Source organism: Melozone crissalis, unplaced genomic scaffold (genome assembly GCF_028551555.1).
Source record: "Melozone crissalis strain CALT ecotype California unplaced genomic scaffold, PUWL_Pcris_2 ptg000023l_1, whole genome shotgun sequence".
In the NCBI taxonomy this organism is placed as follows: domain Eukaryota; kingdom Metazoa; phylum Chordata; class Aves; order Passeriformes; family Passerellidae; genus Melozone; species Melozone crissalis.
In genome coordinates, this window is record NW_026535801.1 from 15,691,720 (window position 1) to 15,712,421 (window position 20,702).

General features: G+C 47.1%; 1 protein-coding gene across 1 annotated transcript in view; it reads left to right on the plus strand.

The window, feature by feature from the left end:
• Positions 1 to 12,303: 12,303 nt before the first annotated feature.
• KLF7 (KLF transcription factor 7) overlaps positions 12,304 to 20,702 on the plus strand; it is a 59,309-nt gene continuing 50,910 nt past the window's right edge. The window contains exon 1 of the mRNA XM_054278418.1: positions 12,304 to 12,546. Within this exon, the coding sequence (XP_054134393.1) occupies positions 12,445 to 12,546 (102 nt within the window). The 5' untranslated portion in view covers positions 12,304 to 12,444. The remainder of the gene's footprint in view (positions 12,547 to 20,702) is intronic.

The following is a 20,702-nucleotide window of genomic DNA, read 5'->3' on the forward strand; positions in this document are numbered from 1 at the left end:
TTTAATATACTATCAACAGTTTAAAGTTAGCATTTCATACTCAGAGTGATTAATGGCACCATATTGTATTTCAATTACTACACGATACTTCCCCGTAATAAACGATGACAATAATATTCACATTAAGTCAATAAAAAGCATCTCCAAAGTGTGATGTATACATGCCATTACCACAGCCCAATGTGCAAGCATCACACAAGTTACAACACTGATAACAGAAACCCCAGCACCCAAGGCCAGATGTCTGTGCCAGGCAGAGGCACTGCCCTCTGCCTCAGGAATCTGCACCACCTTCTCCATGGCTTCTGGGCACAACTCCATAAGCGCCAGCCTGGCAGCTGCTCAGATGGTGCAGCAAGCATGGACATCCTACAGTCACTTCCTAAGCTCTGCCACTGCTACACAACAGGTCACACCAAAGCCTTTCATCCTCTCTTTCTTCTTCCACGTGAAGCCTCATTAACTGAAAAGGGAAATTATTTTTTCTCACACTCTTTTTAACCTGCTTGCTTGCTTTTTAATTGCCAGCTCTGATTTGAGTGCCCAAGAGCACACTGACTGGAAACAGGTGATTTCCACAGCCTCACACCTAGAATATAGTTTCCCATCATGAAGTGGAAAACTTAAAAAAAACCCCAAAGTAAAACAACCCCCCCAAATTAACAAAAAACAAAAACAAAAACCCAACCAAACACCCTCCCCAAAACAACAACAACAACAACTGAACAAAAACCCCAAACCTCTCCAAAAACAAAGAAAATATTTAGTTTCAATAAACATTGAATTGCTTTGCCTTGGCATTTAAACTTAATTTTGTTTCATTTGACTAAAATAAAAAGACACTTGGCTTAGATGTCAAAACATGACAGCACATATAAAAGAACAGATATTATATTAAATAATATCTAGAAAAAGATAGAGATAAATTACTAACTGTTTTGAACAGTGTGTTTATAGTTAGCAAAAAATGTAGTAAAATGAGAAGGTGGGAGTAAAAAATTTTTTTCATCATGGAAATCAAAACAAGACATTTCACCATTATCAAAACAAGAGAGAAACCCAAATAATTCACTTTGACTTTCCTGTGGAAAATTATGTCCAGACTGGCACACTCTCATAAAATGCTTCAGTTAGAAAAAACCCCGTGTGTTCTTCAGATGAAAATTTCCTTCTGCTGGCAACCTTTACACAGCCACTGCTGGTGAAGGGCTCGGGAGAACAGGTATCTCTCATCACACCTGGCACCTTTGTCCCTCCAATTAAGGGTTTGCATCCCCTGCCTGAGACCCACACAGTCCCTCTGCTCAGTGGGGGCTCACCTCAACAGTCCCTCTGTTTCTAGGTAAAATATCAGCAAGTTTGTCTCTCATTCTGTAAAAAGCAAGGCTCACCCTTTAGTGCAACCTTAAGAAGCAATGAGCAATGCACCAATAACAGTAGTATTTCATAAAACTCTACAAGGAATTTTAAAAAATAATAAAAAAAGACAAAGGCGAGAGACAAAGAGAAAAACATTTTTCTTTGTAGGTCAGCTTTAATGCACCTGGTATGAGGATTGCAGGAGTGAGAAAATCTCAGAGGGAGTCATTATCTGTAGATCACTGCCCGGGCAGACCCTAATGGCCTCTCCCAAGCTGTTAGAGGCAATTATTTCAATAAGCATTTGTCCTGCAGTGAATGGCAAGACACATGGCAATGCCTGTCCAGGCTCCCTGCTGGTCTAGTGGGGAGGATACAGTCCCTGGCCACAGGTCCTGAGGGGAAAGGAGTCCTTGGCCTTCTCAGGATGGACTCCCTGGCCTTCTCAGAATGGAGTCCTAGGCCTCCTCAGTATGGAGCTCCTGGCCTCCTCAGGATGGAGTGCCTGGCCTCCTCAGGGTGGAGCCCCTGGCCTCTTCAGGATGGAGCTCCTGGCCTCCTCAGGATGGAGTGCCTGGCCTCCTCAGGGTGGAGCCCCTGGCCTCCTCAGGATGGAGCTCCTGGCCTCCTCAGGATGGAGTGCCTGGCCTCCTCAGGGTGGAGCCCCTGGCCTCCTCAGGATGGAGCTCCTGGCCTCCTCAGGATGGAGTGCCTGGCCTCCTCAGGATGGAGTGCCTGGCCTCCTCAGGGTGGAGCCCCTGGCCTCCTCAGGATGGAGTGCCTGGCCTGCTCAGGGTAGAGCCCCTGGCCTCCTCAGGATGGAGCCCCTGGCCTCCTCAGGATGGAGCCCCTGGCCTCCTCAGGATGCCCTGGCCAGTGAGGACTGTGATGGTGCCTGTTGCACAGAGGGGATCTCGCCCTGCAGGGCTTCCCGTGCAGCTGCACCCGTGGTGGCCAGAGTCCTTCTGAGACTGGGCAGCTGCCAGCCATGGGCATGTCTCTTCTGCAGACCTGCTCTCCACCAACATGCTCTGCAAAGCACTGCTGAGCTGCCCTACACCCTGCACAGCCACAGCCCCACACTACAGACTGTGCTGTTTTATAAACCCCTGAGCAGTGGCTTTGACTAAGAAGGCCTGGCTAGAGCTCCCAGCACTGCCTCTCATGCTGCAGCAGCCAGGGTCTGCCTGGGTCCTGCATAGACACGCGGGGTGACCGTGTGGGCTAGGCTGGGGATCACAGTTGCGCCGAAACCCTCCCACAGTGCCAGCTTCTCTCGGGGCTCAGGGAATCTTCAGCCACTTTCCTGCAGCCAGCAAGAGCTGAGTCTGGGGACAAGCACCGTGTCAGCCCTAAGGATCAACTCATCACAGCAACAGCAACGTTATTTTATTAACTGTTTACTCTGCTCTGAAGAAGAAAATAGCAGCTGCTTCAACAAGCCTCTATTAAGGGATTTCTTTCCAAAACCTCCTTTATTTGTACTCCTAAACTTTTCTACCAGCTCGTCTAAAGCAGGAACAAAACATGCGTGACAAATACAGAGGCCATAAGGCCGGACACACACTCTGTGCAAGTCCAGTTTAAAGTGGAAATTACCGGTGGAAAACAAAGAAACCTCCATAGTTTATCAGTCCTAATCCCATTAATGCTAATAATATAGGTTACTAATAATAGTTGTAGCTCTCTTTGACGCAAATCAAACTTGTACAATTTAATGTACGGTTGAGAGATGGAGGCAGATGTAGCAGTAAAACTCAAGTGAGTCTCCAGGTCAAACCAGGCCATGTCCTGATCACGCCACCCCTTGCTTTTCAAGTTTCACATTATTAATTTCTTGAAACACATGTTCCTACTTAAGCCAATGGGAAAATTGCCATTGACTTCAAACAGACCCAGAGCGAGCTCCTGCAGCAGTTGCCCTTCTTAAGGAGAAGGGCCATGCATCCCCAGTTTTGGCAAGGCATGAGCAATCCTGCTGGCTTATAAAATCACACTTAACACCACAAGTGCCGGGTGAAAGTTTTTTCAGGAATACTCTGCTAACCTTCATCATGGCAACTTAATGAAAACCACTGCTGAATTTGTGCAGAATTCAGCAAACAGGTTAATAAAAATTATTTAAAAATGTATATACGCATGCTGTAGTAACTCTGCCCAGAAAGGGATTTGTCATGGTTTCTCAGGCCACTCTCTGCAGCAGAACTACATGCTTGAAAAATGCAAGAGGGCAGAGGTTCAGCCCCCACAGTTGGTCTCCCTGGGTGGTCCCTGGTGAACTGGAGGGTGGAGGAGCAAAAGAGTGGAAAGTTTGTGGCCAGTGCTTTTCCTTCTTACCCGAACAGGAGAGGGGTCATTTGCCACCAGAGTGGTACTGACAGCAAGGCCATGGCAGCTTTGTATGTCACCCATCCAGGCCACAAAAGCCCTTGAGACACTCCTGCCAAAAACTCAGTGATATCTTTGTGTGTTACCACAGAGAAAAAGTGATGTCAGAGGCTGGGGCAGCAACTGAGCTGGCTCACCTGCTTCCAAGAGTCTGTAAGAGTTTCTGGAGAGACATGTTTCCCCCACCCTTTGCTCCTCCAAAGCTCTGTATCTCTGTCTCTCAACTCCTGGTTTTGGAAATCAGCAGGGATCCATCTGGCATGAAAGGCACCTGTCTTCTGCTTGGCAAAGCTCTGGAGGGAATGATGAGACCCAGCATCTCTACGCTTCGCCACCCACAAACCAGCTCTCAAGGCACAGTGTTGAAGAACAAGACTCAGATTTTCTTGGCTACCACTTTAGAGGTAGCCACATGTATAACCTCTTAATTTCTTTCCTCAGAACAAGTTCTCAGCTCAACTTCTGCAGGCAACTTCCACTTTATAAAATTATTTCCCTCACTCCTTATCAAATAATCTCATAACATTCCCTGTGGCTTTACCAGTAAGAACAGTTACACACTGCCAGCAGGAATTGCTATGGGTGCAAAGGGCAGGGATGACAAACTGCTGGCCCCCTGCTGAGCACTGTCCCTGAAGAAAGGACAGGCCAGCAGAGCTTCCTCAACTACCAAATCAAGCTGGGCAGCCAGGAATGTTCCCCAGCCAGAGAGAGCTCAGAGGGAATCAGGTATGATAGCCACTGTGCATTAATCTGCATTTTGAGAGGATATAGGTTACTTTCTGGGATCTGATGATTTGTCACTTTGGACTAAGCTTTGTCTCGCTCATGTTTAACCTGTGAATTCTGGTGTTCTGCAACCAACACCCCAGGAATAATGGAGCGCTCTTGGAGTTACTGCCTTTTTTTCCTGCAGACAGGTACCTGTCTCACACAGCAATGCAGTATTCCACAGGCTGAATCAGTATGAGATGATCTGTTAAGTGCTGCTCATGGTATGGACAGAGCCATGTAGACCTCAAGGGAAATCAAAGCCAAGAAACAAAGATTGTAGTGGGAGAGAAGCCCAAAGACTGACTCTCCCTCTTGAACAATATCTGTTTTCCTTTCAGAGGTTCACAGTTGCCCAGTAGACAAGGACTGAGCCCCCAGGAGAGTTCATTTGTGAGGAAATTTTTTTTACAGGTTATGTGTTGCAAAGCTTTGTTCAAAGGTCCCTCTTCAAGCAGGATGGGAGTGCAGAGAGGGAGAAGCCCTGAAGATGCAGCTGCTATTGGGATAGGAAGAGGCTGCCCAAGGGAAAAGATGTTTCCATCTTTTTTCATAACAGGAGTCCCCAGTGAGATGCTCTTTAGAGGGGGAAATGCTGTGGTAGCCAGGTGATGCTCCAGTGGCACGCCAGCAGAGCCAGCAAGGCTCAACCCATAAAGCAGAGCAGAGTTTGACTGCAGTATCTTTGTGTGAATCCTGGCCACTGCTGTGCCAATCCAGGTACTTTACTCTTTGTGCACCTCTGTGAGGGAGCATGACAAGCTGGCCAGGGGCGAGCAGCATGGGCTTGCTTCCCTGCATGCCAACATTTCCTCATTAATGCACACATCCGCACTCGACTGTGAGAGCCACACCTTCAGCAGCTTCTCGTAGGAACAGGACTCAAGGGAAACCCCATGAGGATGTGAAAACAGAACTGTGAGTCTTGCAGCTTCCAGCCAAAGACAGGCTTTGTTCTTAATGCATTGCATCTCCTTCCTCTGCAAGAAGTCTAGGCAGAAACCCCCAGTGATGCTGCTCTAAGTTTGCTTCCAGAGAACCTTCTTCTTCCACAGGCCCCCATGCTTTGGGTGTTTTCTGCAGTGCCACAGGAGAGCTGTGCACAGCAGGCCTCCTCTTGCTGTGTATTCTACCTCTGCTGCAATTTCAGTTCTTTTTAACAGGGCTCTTGCTGCTAAAGCCAAGTCAAACCAACATTTGTCCAGAGTACTATCTGTAATAACATAAGCCAGTCCCCAGTTACCATCTACTGAACCAAGCCAATGTTCTCATGTATTATGGTAAGACTTCCTATAAACTACCAAAGTGTGATGTGACCCCTTCACTAAAAGGACACCACTCAGAGATGCAGCAGCCAAGTGTGTCTGCTGACAGCTGCACAGCATCCCCCAAGGCTGCTGGGACCCCCAGCCCAGGCTGCTCTCCAGCAGCACCACTGCACGGCAACAGCAGCCCAGGTCTGCAGAGTGGACATGTCACATGGAAGCTGTAGGAGTCCAGCCTGAACTTGAGACTCAGAGGGCTTCTTTGCAGCTCATTATTATTTATTATTTGTAGTGTTGAAGCACCTGAGAGCTTACTAATATGATCAGAGACTGTTTATGTCAAGTGCTGAACACCAACAGAATAGCAATGATAACTGCCCTTGCCAAGAGGTTCAGAAACATACAGATCACTTTGGGCAGAAGGGAGGACTTGAAAGACAGCAGAGAGAGCTGTTAGATACAGTTGGGTTCTGAGGTCTTGTTGGGACACAAAGGAAGTTGCATTTCCCACTGGTTCCACTGGGGTTGCACCTCTCTGCCTCTGGAAGCTTTGCCCCACCATCATACATACACAACCACAGTGCTCTTCTTCAGCATGGCTTTGTGTCCTGGATTTGAAAACTGGGAAACAGAGACTGATCCTAATGCAAACAGTCACAGCCATAAGGTAAAAATTATTACAAGAAATACAAAAACCCTAGAGCATATGAACAAACCACAGCAGATGAAGGCTCCTTCCCCACAGTGGAAACTCAATCCTGTTACAGGCTGAGCATACTCATTGCCTTTTCAGGACAGGGGGTCAAAAAAATCCATGACAGATCTGGATGAGACCCATTCAACTATAATTTCTAAATTTCCCTTTAAGCATCAGGCACTTTCTTTTTTTTTCTTTTTTCTTTTTCCTCAGCCCAGAGAACCCAGCTGGATAATGTTTCTGCTTCAGGATGGCATGTCGTGTTTTCCCATCAAGCATCTTCTGCATTTGGCAAGTGATCAACTTGCAAAGTCCACCGAGAATTTTGGGTATCCTAAGCTATGATTTTGGGTTAGGCCCATTCCATCTCTGATCCTGGAGAGTGCTCATTAGCCGCCCTGCAATTAAGCCCATTGCAATGTCCACAGGGCACTGATTTGAAAGAGAAGGTGCATGTTTTCCAGAAGGAGGGGAGGCACAGGAACCTGCTGTGTCATACTCTCGTCTCCCCTTTTGTTGCTGAACATCTGGGGAACGGCTTGTGACTCACTGGAGACCAGGAGGCACCTCCACCCATTCATGCCCAGCACAGAGATGCCACCACCCTGCTTCAGTGTGTCCCGTCCAGGCAGAGTCAAGTGCCACTGACGGCTGCAAGCTACAGCCATGCTGCTCCCCAGCATGGAGACAGGAAGGGCAACAACCTCTGTTCCTTGTGTCTTGGGCTGCACCTGCCAGAAGGAACAATGAAATACTGAACAGCCCTCCACATCACTAAACGTTGCTGTGCAGGCATGGGGCCAACAGCACTGACCTTTCTCCAGGAACATGAGGTCTGAAGGAGATGAGAGATTTGGAAGGAGTGAGGTATCCAGCTGGAGGAGGAACCAGGGATTTCTGGGGCCTACAGAGACATGCTTCACTGTAGGAATGGAAGTTGTCTCCCTTTTTGCTGCTTCATGCTTGTTTGCATTTTGTTTCTCACCAAATGTGGTCATGGATACAGATGCACAGACACACTGGAGTATGGAGTAGTGGCAACGCTGAACAGCAGGGTCCCCTTGAGCTCTTCCACTGACAGCCACCTGGCCATAAACCACCACCACAAACCCTGCACTACCCCGGTAGCAGCTTTCTGCATCCACTTCTGGAGAGGCTGAACTGCAAATCCAAGCATGTTCCAGTGCATTTATCAGTACTTTCCCCCCTCTTTGATCTTTGCAAGGCTTTACAACCAGTGGCAACCTCAACCCTACCAACCTGCAGGCACAACCTCTTCCTCTCCAGGAGGGACAGAGCCTGAAGAATCAACACCTCTGAACAACGCTCTAAGCACAGTGAAGCTGTATTAGCTCAGGCTGAGATGGAGGAGAGGAAGAGATGCAGCTGGCAGCCTAAATGCAAATGTGATGGTAGAAGGAATTGATAGCCTGGACACCTGGGCCAATTTGTCCCTGCAGGAGAAAGTGCTTTAGCACTTTTGTTGGCTATGCAGAAGGCCATTGGGTTTACAACTGCATCATGAGCTGGGTACAGAGTAATCCAGTGTAGCTGTTGAAACATCACTGGTACCAAAGGAGGTGTACTCAGGGAAATGTTTACAGTACGAATTTATATACTCCCTGATTGCTTTATGGCATCTTGTCTCTGCCCAAGCCAAAGCAAAGAAACACAAAATCAGCATCTGAAAATCACCTGCAAATCAGCGTTCTCTGGTGGATCCCCACTAAGCATCCCTTGCCATTGCTTCTGGGGCAGTGGAGACACAAATATCACAAGGGAAAGCAATCAGAGCAACCAAAATTTTGCTTCTGTGCACACCAGTGCCTTGCAGGGACCCAGCAAAGTGATGGGAGTGATTTTACACTCCTTGCTTGGAGAGAATAGAAAACATTGTTGCCAGAGGACCTATGGCAGACTGTGATAAATTCAAGCTTCTCATAGAAAACAGTTAAGATACCTTTCCTCTTTCTCGTGGAGAGCAGAAGAAGCAGGGAAATATTTTCTTTATTTATTTTCACTAGGACTAACTGTTCTCATCGCCCCTTAATGTAAAAAATATAACCACTTCCCCTTTCCAGGTGCCAAAGAGCACTGGTGCTATAGCACGAGCAGCCATATCACTTCCCTGCATCTTCCTGACATTTCAGCAAGTCACAGGAATGATGAAGTCTTCTCCTCATGCAAGTTATTTTCTTTACCTGTTATATGACAAACCTGTGCCCTGGCTGAAATGCCCATCCTCACTCCCTGCAGGTCCAGCCTGCTCCCTTTGCCTGAATTTTTGTGTGGTCCTCCATGCCCTTGAGCCCAGCTGTACAGCAGTGGGGAGATATGGCTCCTCCTCCACATCTGATTGCGTTGCTCTCTGTGATGGGTGGCGTGGTGGGCCAGGGCAGGGAAAGTGGCCATCTGCCAGGAGAAAGGTCAGTGCAGCCTGGGAAACCAGAGCTTGGCAGAAATCACCCTCTGCTACCTCTGGGTCAGCACAGGTAGATGCCACCTCCGGTGCTGGACTAACAGCTTTATACCCAGCATACCGCACATTCTTTTTTTGTCTAGGCTTTTCTGCTTCTGCCAAGTGACAACCCCATTCTGCTTTCTCGACTGACCTCCAAAGCAGAGTATCTGAGACAATAAAAATGCAATGTCTGCCTGGAAACCACCCAGGCAAGCGGCCAGATCTGTAGCCCAGCTCTTCACCTCAAGGCTCACAGCCAAAATCCTGCCCTCAGACACAATTCCTCCTGAAGCCAGCCAGAGAAGCAGAGCAGCATCTGCTCATCAGATCTGGCCACCAGTCACAGTGCAGCCCAGGCACAGTCTAGGCTCTTTGCTGGTGTAGAGCAGCTGAGCTCCACAACGGAGAACAGCCTCCTCCATGAGGGTGGAAAGCTGGCAGTTCCTACAGGGCATGCCTTCAGCAGAAAGTTCAGGATAAGATAGTCAACTAGAAAGATTTTAATTGATTCAAATAAGAGCTTCTCAGTGGCAAGCAGAGGTGACTATCAAGCAGAGAGGACTCCTGGGCTGCCTGTACATCAAGCTTTGCAGTAAACCAAAGCATGAGCAACCCATAGCTTGAAAAGGCCAAGCTAGAGGAGAGCTTGGATATCAGACCACTAACATTTCTACATATTAAAATTGGAGTTATGCTAAACAAGGTCACAAATAAAGCAAGAAAATGTTTTTCAGCTATGGGAATTACTGAATTCAAAGACAAAAAAACTGAAGACATTTAGATATTTAAGTAGCTGAGAGCATAAACCTTCACTGCTTTTGTCCTTTATTTCTCTGCCTAGGTCAGAAAAGCCTCTGCATATGCATTCGGCCTTGTTCTGACAAGCTGTTAAGGATAAATGCTTACAGACAGCTTTTTCTGAAACAGGTATTTCTTGTGTAACCCTCTCAGTACAGGAGTGTGTTGTGACACCCAAGTGCTGCTTCCTTCCACAGCTGACCACCTTTGTCAAGTTCTCTCCTCTAGAGTCTTTAAAAGTCTTCCCTTCCCAAGGTGCCCAGGGAAGGTGTTGCTTTGCCAGATTGAGGCATGCTTGGAATGGGTAATGATGGTCTGCAAGACCTCTCCAGCAGTACTTGCTGCACTAGCCTTCCCTCTCATCTTCCCACTAACACATACATTTACACATTTATGGGTATATTTATGAGAAAGAGTAGTTTATTATTCATGTCCAGCCTCACACACAGCTTCTCTGCTAAGCTAAAGATGGCAGGAATGGTCCTGTTTAAGACAACCTATGGCTCCCCAGGTGAAGGCTGGGGATGGCATCGTTTTCACAAGCAGCTCACAGGAGACATTCAGCTTCAAGGGAGCTGCCCCTGGACCATCCAGACCCGGAGCCTCAGGTCAGCACCTGAGCAACAGCTCCTGCAAGTCATCCTGGTGTTTCTTCAACACCACAGAGTGTTTTTGTAGTGGTGAGACTGTTTATTTGAGAAAATTGCCCATGTCCAGTTCTTTTCTGATTACTGCAGTTCTTCAACAGCTTCATTTCCCCTTTTCCCTCTACATGTTGACTCCTCAGACTAGAGAGGTGCTTACTTTGCTTCATTCTTCACAGCACCTACAAGAACTTGGGATTGGTGCAGCCATTATCTGGGCTTTCTGCAGAGGTTTATTCTGACAAGTCTTCTTCAAATACAGTTTTCAAAATTGTTGACATGGACCCAGTTTTGGAAAAGGCAATTTGTCTTCATTGCCAAGAAACAAAACATACCATGAAGTAATCAGCACTGACGAATTCTGTGGCCTCGTACTTCCACATCAGTCTGACTGGGACACCTGGGAAGAGATGTGTCTGTGCTAGTGGCATTTCCTCAATTAATACCAGCCGAGGCCTGGCCCTGGCACGCTCATCCAGGTCCAAAGGGAAGAGAAAAGCCAGAAGAGAGATCTTAGTCATGGCAAGGCAAGTGTGATGCAACTGCTGCACAAAGAGATAGTTTAGCAACCCCTGGCAGCACCTCCTTGCCCTGGTACCCAGTTCAACTTAAGTGTGCCGACAACCCACCATCAAAGGGCACCAGAGGCACCTTCATCCTGCAGCGTGGTGGCCAGATACAACTCTGGCAATGCAACCGATGGGACAATAGGGCCCTCTGAAATTTGAGAGCAACAAAGAGAACATATTTCTTCTATTACTGGAAGCCCCTCCCCACCCCCATAATCTTCAAATGAGCACTCAGTTCTGCAATCCTTCCAAAAGCAGAAATGCAACTGTGCCCAGTGCCAGAGTGATTTTGGGGAAGCTCTGCGCCACACTAACCATTTAAGGTCAAACAGCTCATTAGCCAGCCCAGACTAGCACTCCGAGAGGTCTCAGCTCACATCTCAGCCTGATTAAATGCCATGATAGATGCCTCAGTAAGCACACGTGCATTTCTGGGGACCGTCTGGCTGGATCAGCACTCAGGGGCTGGGCTCCTACGCTCTGCCTACTGTGCATGTGCTCCTTAGGCCGGCGGCTCCTACTCGGGGTGAATTCCCACTCCTACTCCTTCCAGCACCCTCATAAGCCACACATCTTTCCCAGGCGACCCTCAGCCCCAGGAACTCGAGCACTAGAGGCTGGGGAGAGGCAGAGGGGTGCACACGGTGCGGGAACGGGGGTGTGCGGCAGGCACTGCCTGCGGGGCAGCCCCGGGCCGGGCCGCGGCTCGCCCGGCGCCCACAGCCCGAACACAACCACCCCGCATCCCCCCTCAGCGCACCGCGCTCTGCCACTACCACGCGCCTCGCCGCCCTCTTATATAGCACCCTAAAAATAGCTCGCCGCGCGCCGCCTCGCGAGCCTCGGGGAAGGGGCGGGAGCAGCGCTCCCGGCCAATCGCCGCCGGCGCCGGCGCTCCGGCCCCGCCCCCCGAGCCCCTCGCTGCTCCGCCATTGGGCCACAGCGTCTTCAGGCGCGCGGCGGGCCCGCCCCTCCCGCCCCGCCGTTTACCCTACATGGCCACGCGCTGCCTGAGCGGGGCCGCGCGGCTGCGCGCGCGGGGGGGCCGGGCCGGGCCGGGCCGGGCTTGCTGAGGGAGGGTGAGAGGGAAGCGGCGTGAGGGGGGGCGGGGTGTGGGATGTGGTGTCCCGAAAATAAAGAGGGGAGGGGGCGGCGGGGAAGGCGGTCGCGAACGCGCATGGCCGCGGCGCGGGGCTGCGCGGAGCGCGGCGGGGACGTGCCCCGGTGCGGCGGCCGCGGGGTGCTCGGTGCGCGCCGGCGCCGCTCGTCCTCCTCGGCCCGGCCCCCGAACCTCGCCGTCCCTCCGCGCTGATCCTCTTTCTCTCTCTCTTTTTTTAAAGTGTGACTGAAACAAAACAAAGCCAAAGGGACGCTGGATCTATCATTGGTTGATTTTCCTCCTCCTTTTTTTTTTTATGACCAAAAACAACCCCCCACCCGAGCAAACAAACACACACAAAAGCAGAAAGAAAGGGTCTTGCTCAGCAGCAGCATGGATGTCTTGGCTAGTTATAGTATATTCCAGGAACTCCAGCTTGTCCACGACACCGGCTACTTCTCAGCTTTGCCATCCTTGGAGGAAAACTGGCAGCAGGTGAATCATTTAAATTACTCCTGTAAATCTCTTAAACGCAGACAGTCGGTGCATTGAGGCTGCATTTCTGACTTTATTTTATTTTTGTTCTTTAATTCAGGGTTGGGTTTTTTTGGTGGTTCTTTTTTTTTTTTTTTTTTTTTTTTTTTTTTTTTTTTTTTTTTTTGCCGCGTGGGTAGACCTTTAAATCTCTGTATTTTTTACCGTGACAAACTGAGCAGTCCATTCAAATCTGTCTGCCTTCAGTCCTTTCTGAGCACACTCGACAGTACCTGAGATCCGGTGGCATTCTTTAGGGTTTTGTTTTTTATGGTGACTACTATTTATTTCATTTTTGAGCTTAGATTTTTTTTATTTTTCTTTCTTTTGTTCTTTTAAACAATCCTACCCACTTCTAGCCAGTGCTGACAACTGGCAGCTGGTGGAAATGGAATAGATCATTCTTATTTTCAGGTAATTAGTATATGTCAATAAAAATTGTAGCTTAAGTCGGAGGTGGAGGGTGGGCAGGTGTCTGGAAGCACTAGCAGAAGCTTTAAGGCTAAGTTCAGTAACTAGGAATGTGACTTATTTTTCTTTTCCTTTTTTTTCCTTTTTTTTTCCTTGGAAGATGAGTAGAAACGCACACTTCTCGCTGTCTTGAAACAATGACGCCTTAGGCTGGTTCCAGTAAACCAGTGTGTTTTGAGGCACTCTAGGGTTAATATGCAGACAGAATAAAGAGAAAGATGGAAATCAATTCTTATGAATGCATTAAAATGATGACTGGCAGCGTGAATACAAGTAAGACCAAGGGGAAGAGTAGGTTACAGAGAAGAGCTGTATAAAATACACGATGCACCCAGTTGTTAACTGTAAATAGTTATCAGCTGGGATATTGAGAGAAAAGGAAAGACAGTGTTTCTACTTACGAACAAATGTTGTGAGGTAGTTCTGTTTCTTTATGTGATTTTCTGGTAGAGGCAATACACCAGGTGAAATTCTGGAAACTGGTGTCTCTTTAAAAGAAAAAAAACATCTGCTGGTGGGTAGAAATAGTGGAGTGTGGCTGGGATGGCATGTGGTGCTATTGCAGCGCACGGACCGTGGCACTATCAGTGTGAGAATAATGAGCCACAGGATTTCATCTTGCCAGCCTTCACCTGAGTCTTGGCTACTGTAAGGGTAGCCTGTCAGTTTCGGGATGTTCATTTGATTTTTCCTCAGAAGTGTGCATGGGTAGAAACGTGGATGGCAGAGCTGCTGGGGAGTACTCGGGCTGTAGCATTGTCAGCCAGCTGGACGGGGCTGGATCTTCAAAGCTTTACCCGTAGTAAAATCATTCTGGCTTCAGCTTTGTATGTGTGTGCACACAAAGCAGAGCTTCATTGTCAGCTCCAGGGTGAACACATTCAGGGTTTATTTTGCAAAATGACCAAACCAACTTTGCTTTATCCTCCAAGGGGGAGGGGATGCTTTTTGTTATTAATATTCAGCGCACACATCCATGATGGTCACATCTGCTTTCCTTTTATATTTTTAACATGTTAATTAAACTGAAGAGGTTAATATAATTTAATTAAAAAATATTTCATGGGATCGTTGTTGGATCGGTTGCATGTTACTAACAGTCCAAGCAGTCCAAAGCGACATAGTGTGTTGACATAGCCAGCGTGCTTCAGGCAGTGCTGCGAGTGATACTCTGTCTCCTTCTGCCTTCTTTTATGTGTGGAAGAGCAGCAGTTTGTTTTATACAGTAGCATGTACCTACCCAATCCCAGGATTACCATTGCAGAATTTAAAGTCCTGCTCCTGGTTAAACCCCATTGATTCTCCACGTATGTTAAAAAGAGAATCTGAAAATAATTTGCAGCATTTTCCCTTATTTCCTGAAATCCTGCAACCAGTGCCCGATGTTTCACAATGCATCCTGTATTTACGGTTTGTTCCCCTGTTGCTGCCTGGACTCTCCTTGCAAACAACAGGCAGCAAAACTGATGTGTCAGTGGTGGGAGCAGCTGAAGCTGGCTGTGCAGACACCGTGCTGTTACACAAGCCTGGCAGACCCACTGACACAGAGACCCCAATTTAATTCTTCTGAATCACTTGCAACGTAATCAAGTATTGGGGATTTACTTATTTTAGGCAAACTGTAGCAACTTGGAGACAAAGAATGTGTGTGTTTCTAAAGGGTCGTTTAAAACGAAAGGCTACAGTTGACACTCCGGGGAAGAGAGCTGACAGGGTAGTGACTGATTCCTGTGGGATGTGTCAGAGGAGACAAACAGCAGCTTTAATTTTGAGTAAAAACATTTGAACAAGTCCTGCCTCTGCTCCAGCGGTGCTACAGAGGCTCCAGAGCAGTGCTTCTCCCAGCAGCAGAGCAGCGCCCCAGGAGATTACTTCAGTCTCTTAAAAAGGCACGGGTTGGGGGGGAAAATAGATGTGTGGGTTAAGAGCAAGCTTCTTTATCACATTGTGAGCTCCGGTTTTGTGATTAGCAGCTACTAGTGCGTGATGTGCAGAGGTAGTCAGTGCCAGGTCCTGCTCTGACAAACGATGCTCACTGTGGCACCATGAAAGATGCACCTGCCCCACTGAAAATCAGAGCGTGCCTTGGGGTGAAAGCGTTGACACAGTCCTGTCTTCCTTTTCTCCTGGGCCTGGAAAACAGTCTGCTAGCTGCTGGCTGCTGAGGAATACACAGCTGGGCCAGTTGCTCGTATTTCAGATTGTGAAACACCCATTACTCACAGAGGGCACTGACAGCACAGGCAGGTTGGTAAATGCTTGCACACAGTCAGCTGATCTCCTGTTTTCCCTTCCCACTGCTAGAGGAACGTGAGCAAGTTTGGTATCTGTGCTTTTGACAATTAGTGTTGGAGTTGAATGAGTGCAACCCAGCAATATGTACAAAACAAACAGATTTTGTGGAGGAACAAATTGTCTCCTTTTGTGTAGGTTTCTGTTTTAGAAGGCAAAAATGCAAACAAAGAAACCGTTATTCCACCCTGCACATAGTTTGCATTGTGGAAGTAGAAATACCTGAAGCGTAAGCTGGAAATGAACCTGTGATGCATTTGATGTATTTTAAAAACACATTTTGGGAAGGGAGAGCTTGATTTTTAGGCAACAAAAGCTGAGTTCCTCTCTGAGCTTTGGGTGTACTCCTTCAGGCAAAAACACTTTTGAGGTGAGAAGGCTTTTTCTTGGAGTGGGGGTGTCAGAATCTAACAAGTAATCAATAGTACAATTTCATCAGGAGAGAGAACTTTGTTTAGCTTTTCCACAGTGTTGAGCCTCCATGGCACTGAGGAGGGATGAAAGGAAGAGGTGGGCTGTGTGCATTGGGAAATGAGTTTGCTCTAAGTCAGCTGGCTGGCACCTCGTGTTTCTGCCTGGTGCTTCATCCTGACTCTGACTGAACCGTCCTAGTTCTCTCTGTCCCTGTGAGCTGACTCTGCAGTTCAGGGCAGGGCGGGGGAGATTTCAGCACCTGCGTGGCTGCTGCGCTGCTGCAGGAGGACCTCTGGCCATGTATGCCATTGCTCTGGGCTGGCTGTCTCATGTGGCATCCCTGAGATTGGAACCAGGCTGCTGGCAGAGGCAGCACGAGGCTGAAGGGCACCTCATTACTCTGCAGAGGAAGGAAGTGGGTAGGAGGCTGTTTCTGAGGGAGATAACTCTGAGGAGCATAGCCTGTGCAGCTGCACATGGTCCCACTCTGTGTGCCAGGCTGCAGAGAGGGGGAGAGCAGGGCTGAGGGTTTGGAAGGGGTGGACATGAGGCTTCCCTCTGTTCTTCCTGCTGGGCCTTCACAATGTCATTTAGGAGATCATTGAAAGATCAGGGTGCAGAAGGCATCTTTTGTAATCAGATATGCCTCTTCCTAGGGGTGACATTTTTGACATCCCTATTGTCCTTCTCTGTAGGCCCCTTGGTGGACTCAGAACTCACTGTGCTGTTGTAAAACAGGGGTCTGATCAGGACATTTTGGGGCTGTCTTCATATTCATGGGGAGCGTAGGGAAGTGTCTAGCATGGCAGTTCCCATAATATCAGAATATGGGAGCACAGAGAGCAGGTGGATGCACAGAGTCATCCTATGTAGCTGATGCAGCTGTATAAAAGCAGCAGTGCTTAGGTGCCAAGCCCTGGTTTATTCTGGAGGAGATAGCCTTTCCCACGTGTCAGCAGGCAGCACAGGTCTAATTGGCTGGCAGAAGTGGAAATGGCATTATATTGTTTGCTGATAACCATTGCCTGATAACATTTCCTTTTGCCTTGGCTGACCCAGCTGCTCTCAGCTGCAGCAAACAATGATCCTTTCAAGAAAGATGCACATTTCCTGTAAAGCATAGGATCGAGGAAGCCTTTGTTTTTCTGTTGATCCTTTCATATAGCCTTCTTTGCCTGTTTTTAATCAATTCTTCAAGTCTCAGTTTCCCTCTTTCTGAAGTAACTGGCAACAGCAATGCTAAGGCCTAATGGTTTTTGTGGTGCTCAGAAGGCTGAGTTTTGACTCATCCTGGAAGAGGGCTTTGAGATCCCTGTGCTGTGTGAGAGCAGAGTATCCCAGGGTGACTAATGTAGTAGAATTCTTATATCTTAATGCTGACTTTTGCTTGGCAGACAGGGTCATTTTCAGGCCTATAGGAAAAATTTCCACTCCTACTGGAAAGGAATAAATCACACTGAAGAACATTCCTGCCTCCCCATCGTCTCCATTGTTCTAGTTTAATGGCATAGTTGGCCACTACATAAACTAAACCATCTCTTTTAATATTGCTATTTCATCTTGGTTCCAGTCACAGTGTAACACATTTCTTAAGTGCTTATAGTACATCATGCCTCTTGGGAATAACTTTCAGAAATGGTTGACTTCCAAGAACAGCCACATGTGTAATGCAGTGTATTTCAGACTCTGAACGCCGCTCCATTTATACCTGCAGTGCCTCTGCTTGCTCCATGTGCTGAAAGCATGCTCCTGTCACCTTACAGAAAGAATGGACAAAGAGAGGAGAGACAAACTTGAAACTGCTGTCTCTGTTGTTACATGATTTCTTAATTATAGAATGTATTGTTGAAAGTGATTATTTTTTGGCATTCTGAAAGCATAGAGTCCTGCAATCCACGTTACAGGTCTTAAAATAGCAGATTATGTGAATGACTTGTGTCAAGTGATTTTGAAATGGGGTAAATACCTTTAAGCAATGCACAATCATAATGTGGGTACTCAGCTAGAAAGTATTTTCTCTTACTTGTTTGGGATGCTTAAATCTACCCTTCCCCAAGCCTGTACATTTCTGTATGTCCTGCTGAATAGGCAGTGCATAAATTAGAATAGGCTTCATGAAAATCATGATATATAGCTAGTCTGCAGCGTGGTACTTCCATGTAGAAATGGTAGAAGGTTTTCAGTTCCAGATAGTAATTTCATACTTAAGCTTTTCAGGGTTGAGGCAAATGGTATCTTCTGGGTATTGTTAGGGGATATTTTGAGGGTTTGTCAAATGATTCTCCACTGAGAAACATCCAGTGTGTTGTTTCTCCATTCTGAGTTAGGAAACATTATAGGGAAGCAAGAAGGAAGCTGCTTCTCTTTGATTGTAGCTGCATGTGAACAACCTTGATTGCAGTTGTCTTAATAAAACAAAGGGATTTTGCTCACTGACTGAGCAATACTGTTGTTTAGTACATTAAGCAATGGGTTAGTAGTACACCTTATCTCCTATCAAGTTTGTCGCATTTTGCAGAGGGAAGAAAAATTGTAGACTTTTGATCATCATGCTCAAAACCTCACTAAAAGTTATGCCCAGGCATTGGTAATTGATGGTGGTTTTCTTTTTTGATGCTCAAGCTGAATTTTTGGAGAGCTAATAAAGGTGTTTTTAAGAGTAGTCCTGAGTTCCTCTTTCTGCTTCCCTGGACTCTCAAGTACCTCCTGTCCATTCCCTACATTTACAATGTCCCCACAGTTTCCAAACTCCTGGCAGTGGTCAGAAGCTGGGAGTGCCATTTTTGTGGTGTCTTTTAGACTGACATTGCAGGAATCACTCACCTGAATTACTGAATTTCTTCTCCCCACATGGTCCTTTTTGTACTGTGGGTGCTTCTGCCCTGGTCAAAATTAGTGTGGATTCACTCAAACTGCAGAGTTCAGTGGATTCTGTAGCAAGCAAACAAAACAAACCTGCCAGGAAAAGAGCTTCCCCCCAACATTGCCACTGCCAGTTAAAAAATTGTGCCTGGTTCCCATGACACTGAGATGGTCTTTAAAGTCACAGACCTTTTATTTTTTAATTTTATATTCTTTATACTTTCTTTGTATTTGAGGCACTGAAGACTTGTTTTGTTGTCTTTTGTTTAAAAAAAAAAAATCCCAAACATCCTGGGATTTCTGACTCTTCTTGATTCCAGCAGCATTGAGAAAGTGCAAGTAAGTGGCATTTATATGTGTGTACATCAGAAAAAGCTGTGTTTACCATTCCTGCTCTGGCAGCAGCTGGTGAGGAAGACTGCTTGGCTGCTCAGGTTGTTAGGCTGCCTGTGAGAGTAAGCTGCCTGTGAGTTCATGTTTCAGCCTTTATGCTCAAAGGTAGTGAGACATCTTGGATTTAATCAGGACACCAAACCTTTGCTTCTCAGTTCTTCAGTTACAAGATGCGTTGGCAGCTCTTGTGTTCTGTTTTGCTGCTCTGGGGATCCCTGCTCTTGGTTTGTGGTGCTTAGGCACAGTGCCTGAGCCAGGGGAGGGTTGTGTGAGGCCATGGGGCCATGGGCTCCAGCCCCCCTCGAGCTGTGGGCCCAGATGCTGCCACAGCAGCCACCAGGGCAGCTCCTGTGCAGAGGAGCCGTCGGTGGGGTGGGGAGTTGCCTCTATGAGAAAATCAAAAGGAGATTCTGAAAGGTAAGCTTAAATGCCCCTTCCCAGAGGTCTGGGTTGTCTTTGTGACAACCTGTGTGTGGCACTGATTTGACCCTTCTCAAATCTTTAATAGGGGTTGGAGTTGAGTGTAGGATGGTTGGGCAGAAGGTATTTAATTTTTTTTTTCTTTTAAAGGTTTAATATATCAACTCTGATTTAGTAAGCTGCTCTGAAGCTGATAATCCTTTTGAAGTAGGTACCCATCCACTCCCTGTTCTTGCATGTGAAGGATCCTTTCCAATCCAAAGCATTTCCACTCAATGCAACTGTGTATTCATTACCTGTGTTACTTTTTGGAGAGGTGTTAAGAGGTGTGTAGTGTGCTGTAGAGTACACACCAAAGAGTCCCAGTCGTTTACACAGGGATGTTTACGTCATTTATGCTTGCTGAAGGCCCACCAACCATACTTAAATAAGTGTCATACTGGTTTTGATCATGATGCTTACAGACAGCGTGTCACATGTCCTAATCCTCTTGTTATTTCCCAGCATTGTGGACCTGAGTGCAAAGCTGGAGTTTAAATCATGCATGGGGTCAACAGCTCATACTCTGCAAGGGATAGAGAGGTAGACAGTGACACAGGCAAGCCTGGGAGACAGGGTGATTTATGGGAAAGGATGTGAAGGAGAAGGACCCTGGCTTGTGAGAGGCTCTTCTGAGACATTCCAATTAGAGTCCTGATTTACAAATCCTGTCCTTTAAACCTGTAGCCTCAGAAGGTCAGTTTTAAAGGGATGCTGACATAGGGTTGATGTTTGACCATAAAGGAACTTTGTAAGGTAGCATATTCTGACAGAAACTGCAGTCAATGGAAGTATCTCCACCTAGATAATCCAAAAAGCCCTGGAAACGGGGTTTGTGTTTTTTGGACAGGATTATCTAGCCTACCTTCTGCCTTGCAGCTCTGTCACTGCAGCCTTCTTCTGGTATTACTGAAGTGACTGGAAATCACAGTGAAAATAAATGTTTATTTAGATTGTGCAGTGAGGAAAAAGGCATGTGTCAGGACAGCTAAATTAGATTTAAAAAATGCTTTCATTACTAATAGGCTACTATGGTGTTAGGCATTTGCTTTTAATCCTGACTCTCGAGTGGGCAAAGTCCACTTCTGTGCATAAGGAAAGTTCTTGGGTTTTGAACATTTGCAATTTCTGCTGACTTGCCTTGCTCCAGCCCAGGAGGGGAATCAGCATTGTGCTGAATTGCTTTGTGCTGGTGGGGGTGAAGTACGACTGCCTTTAATCGCCTG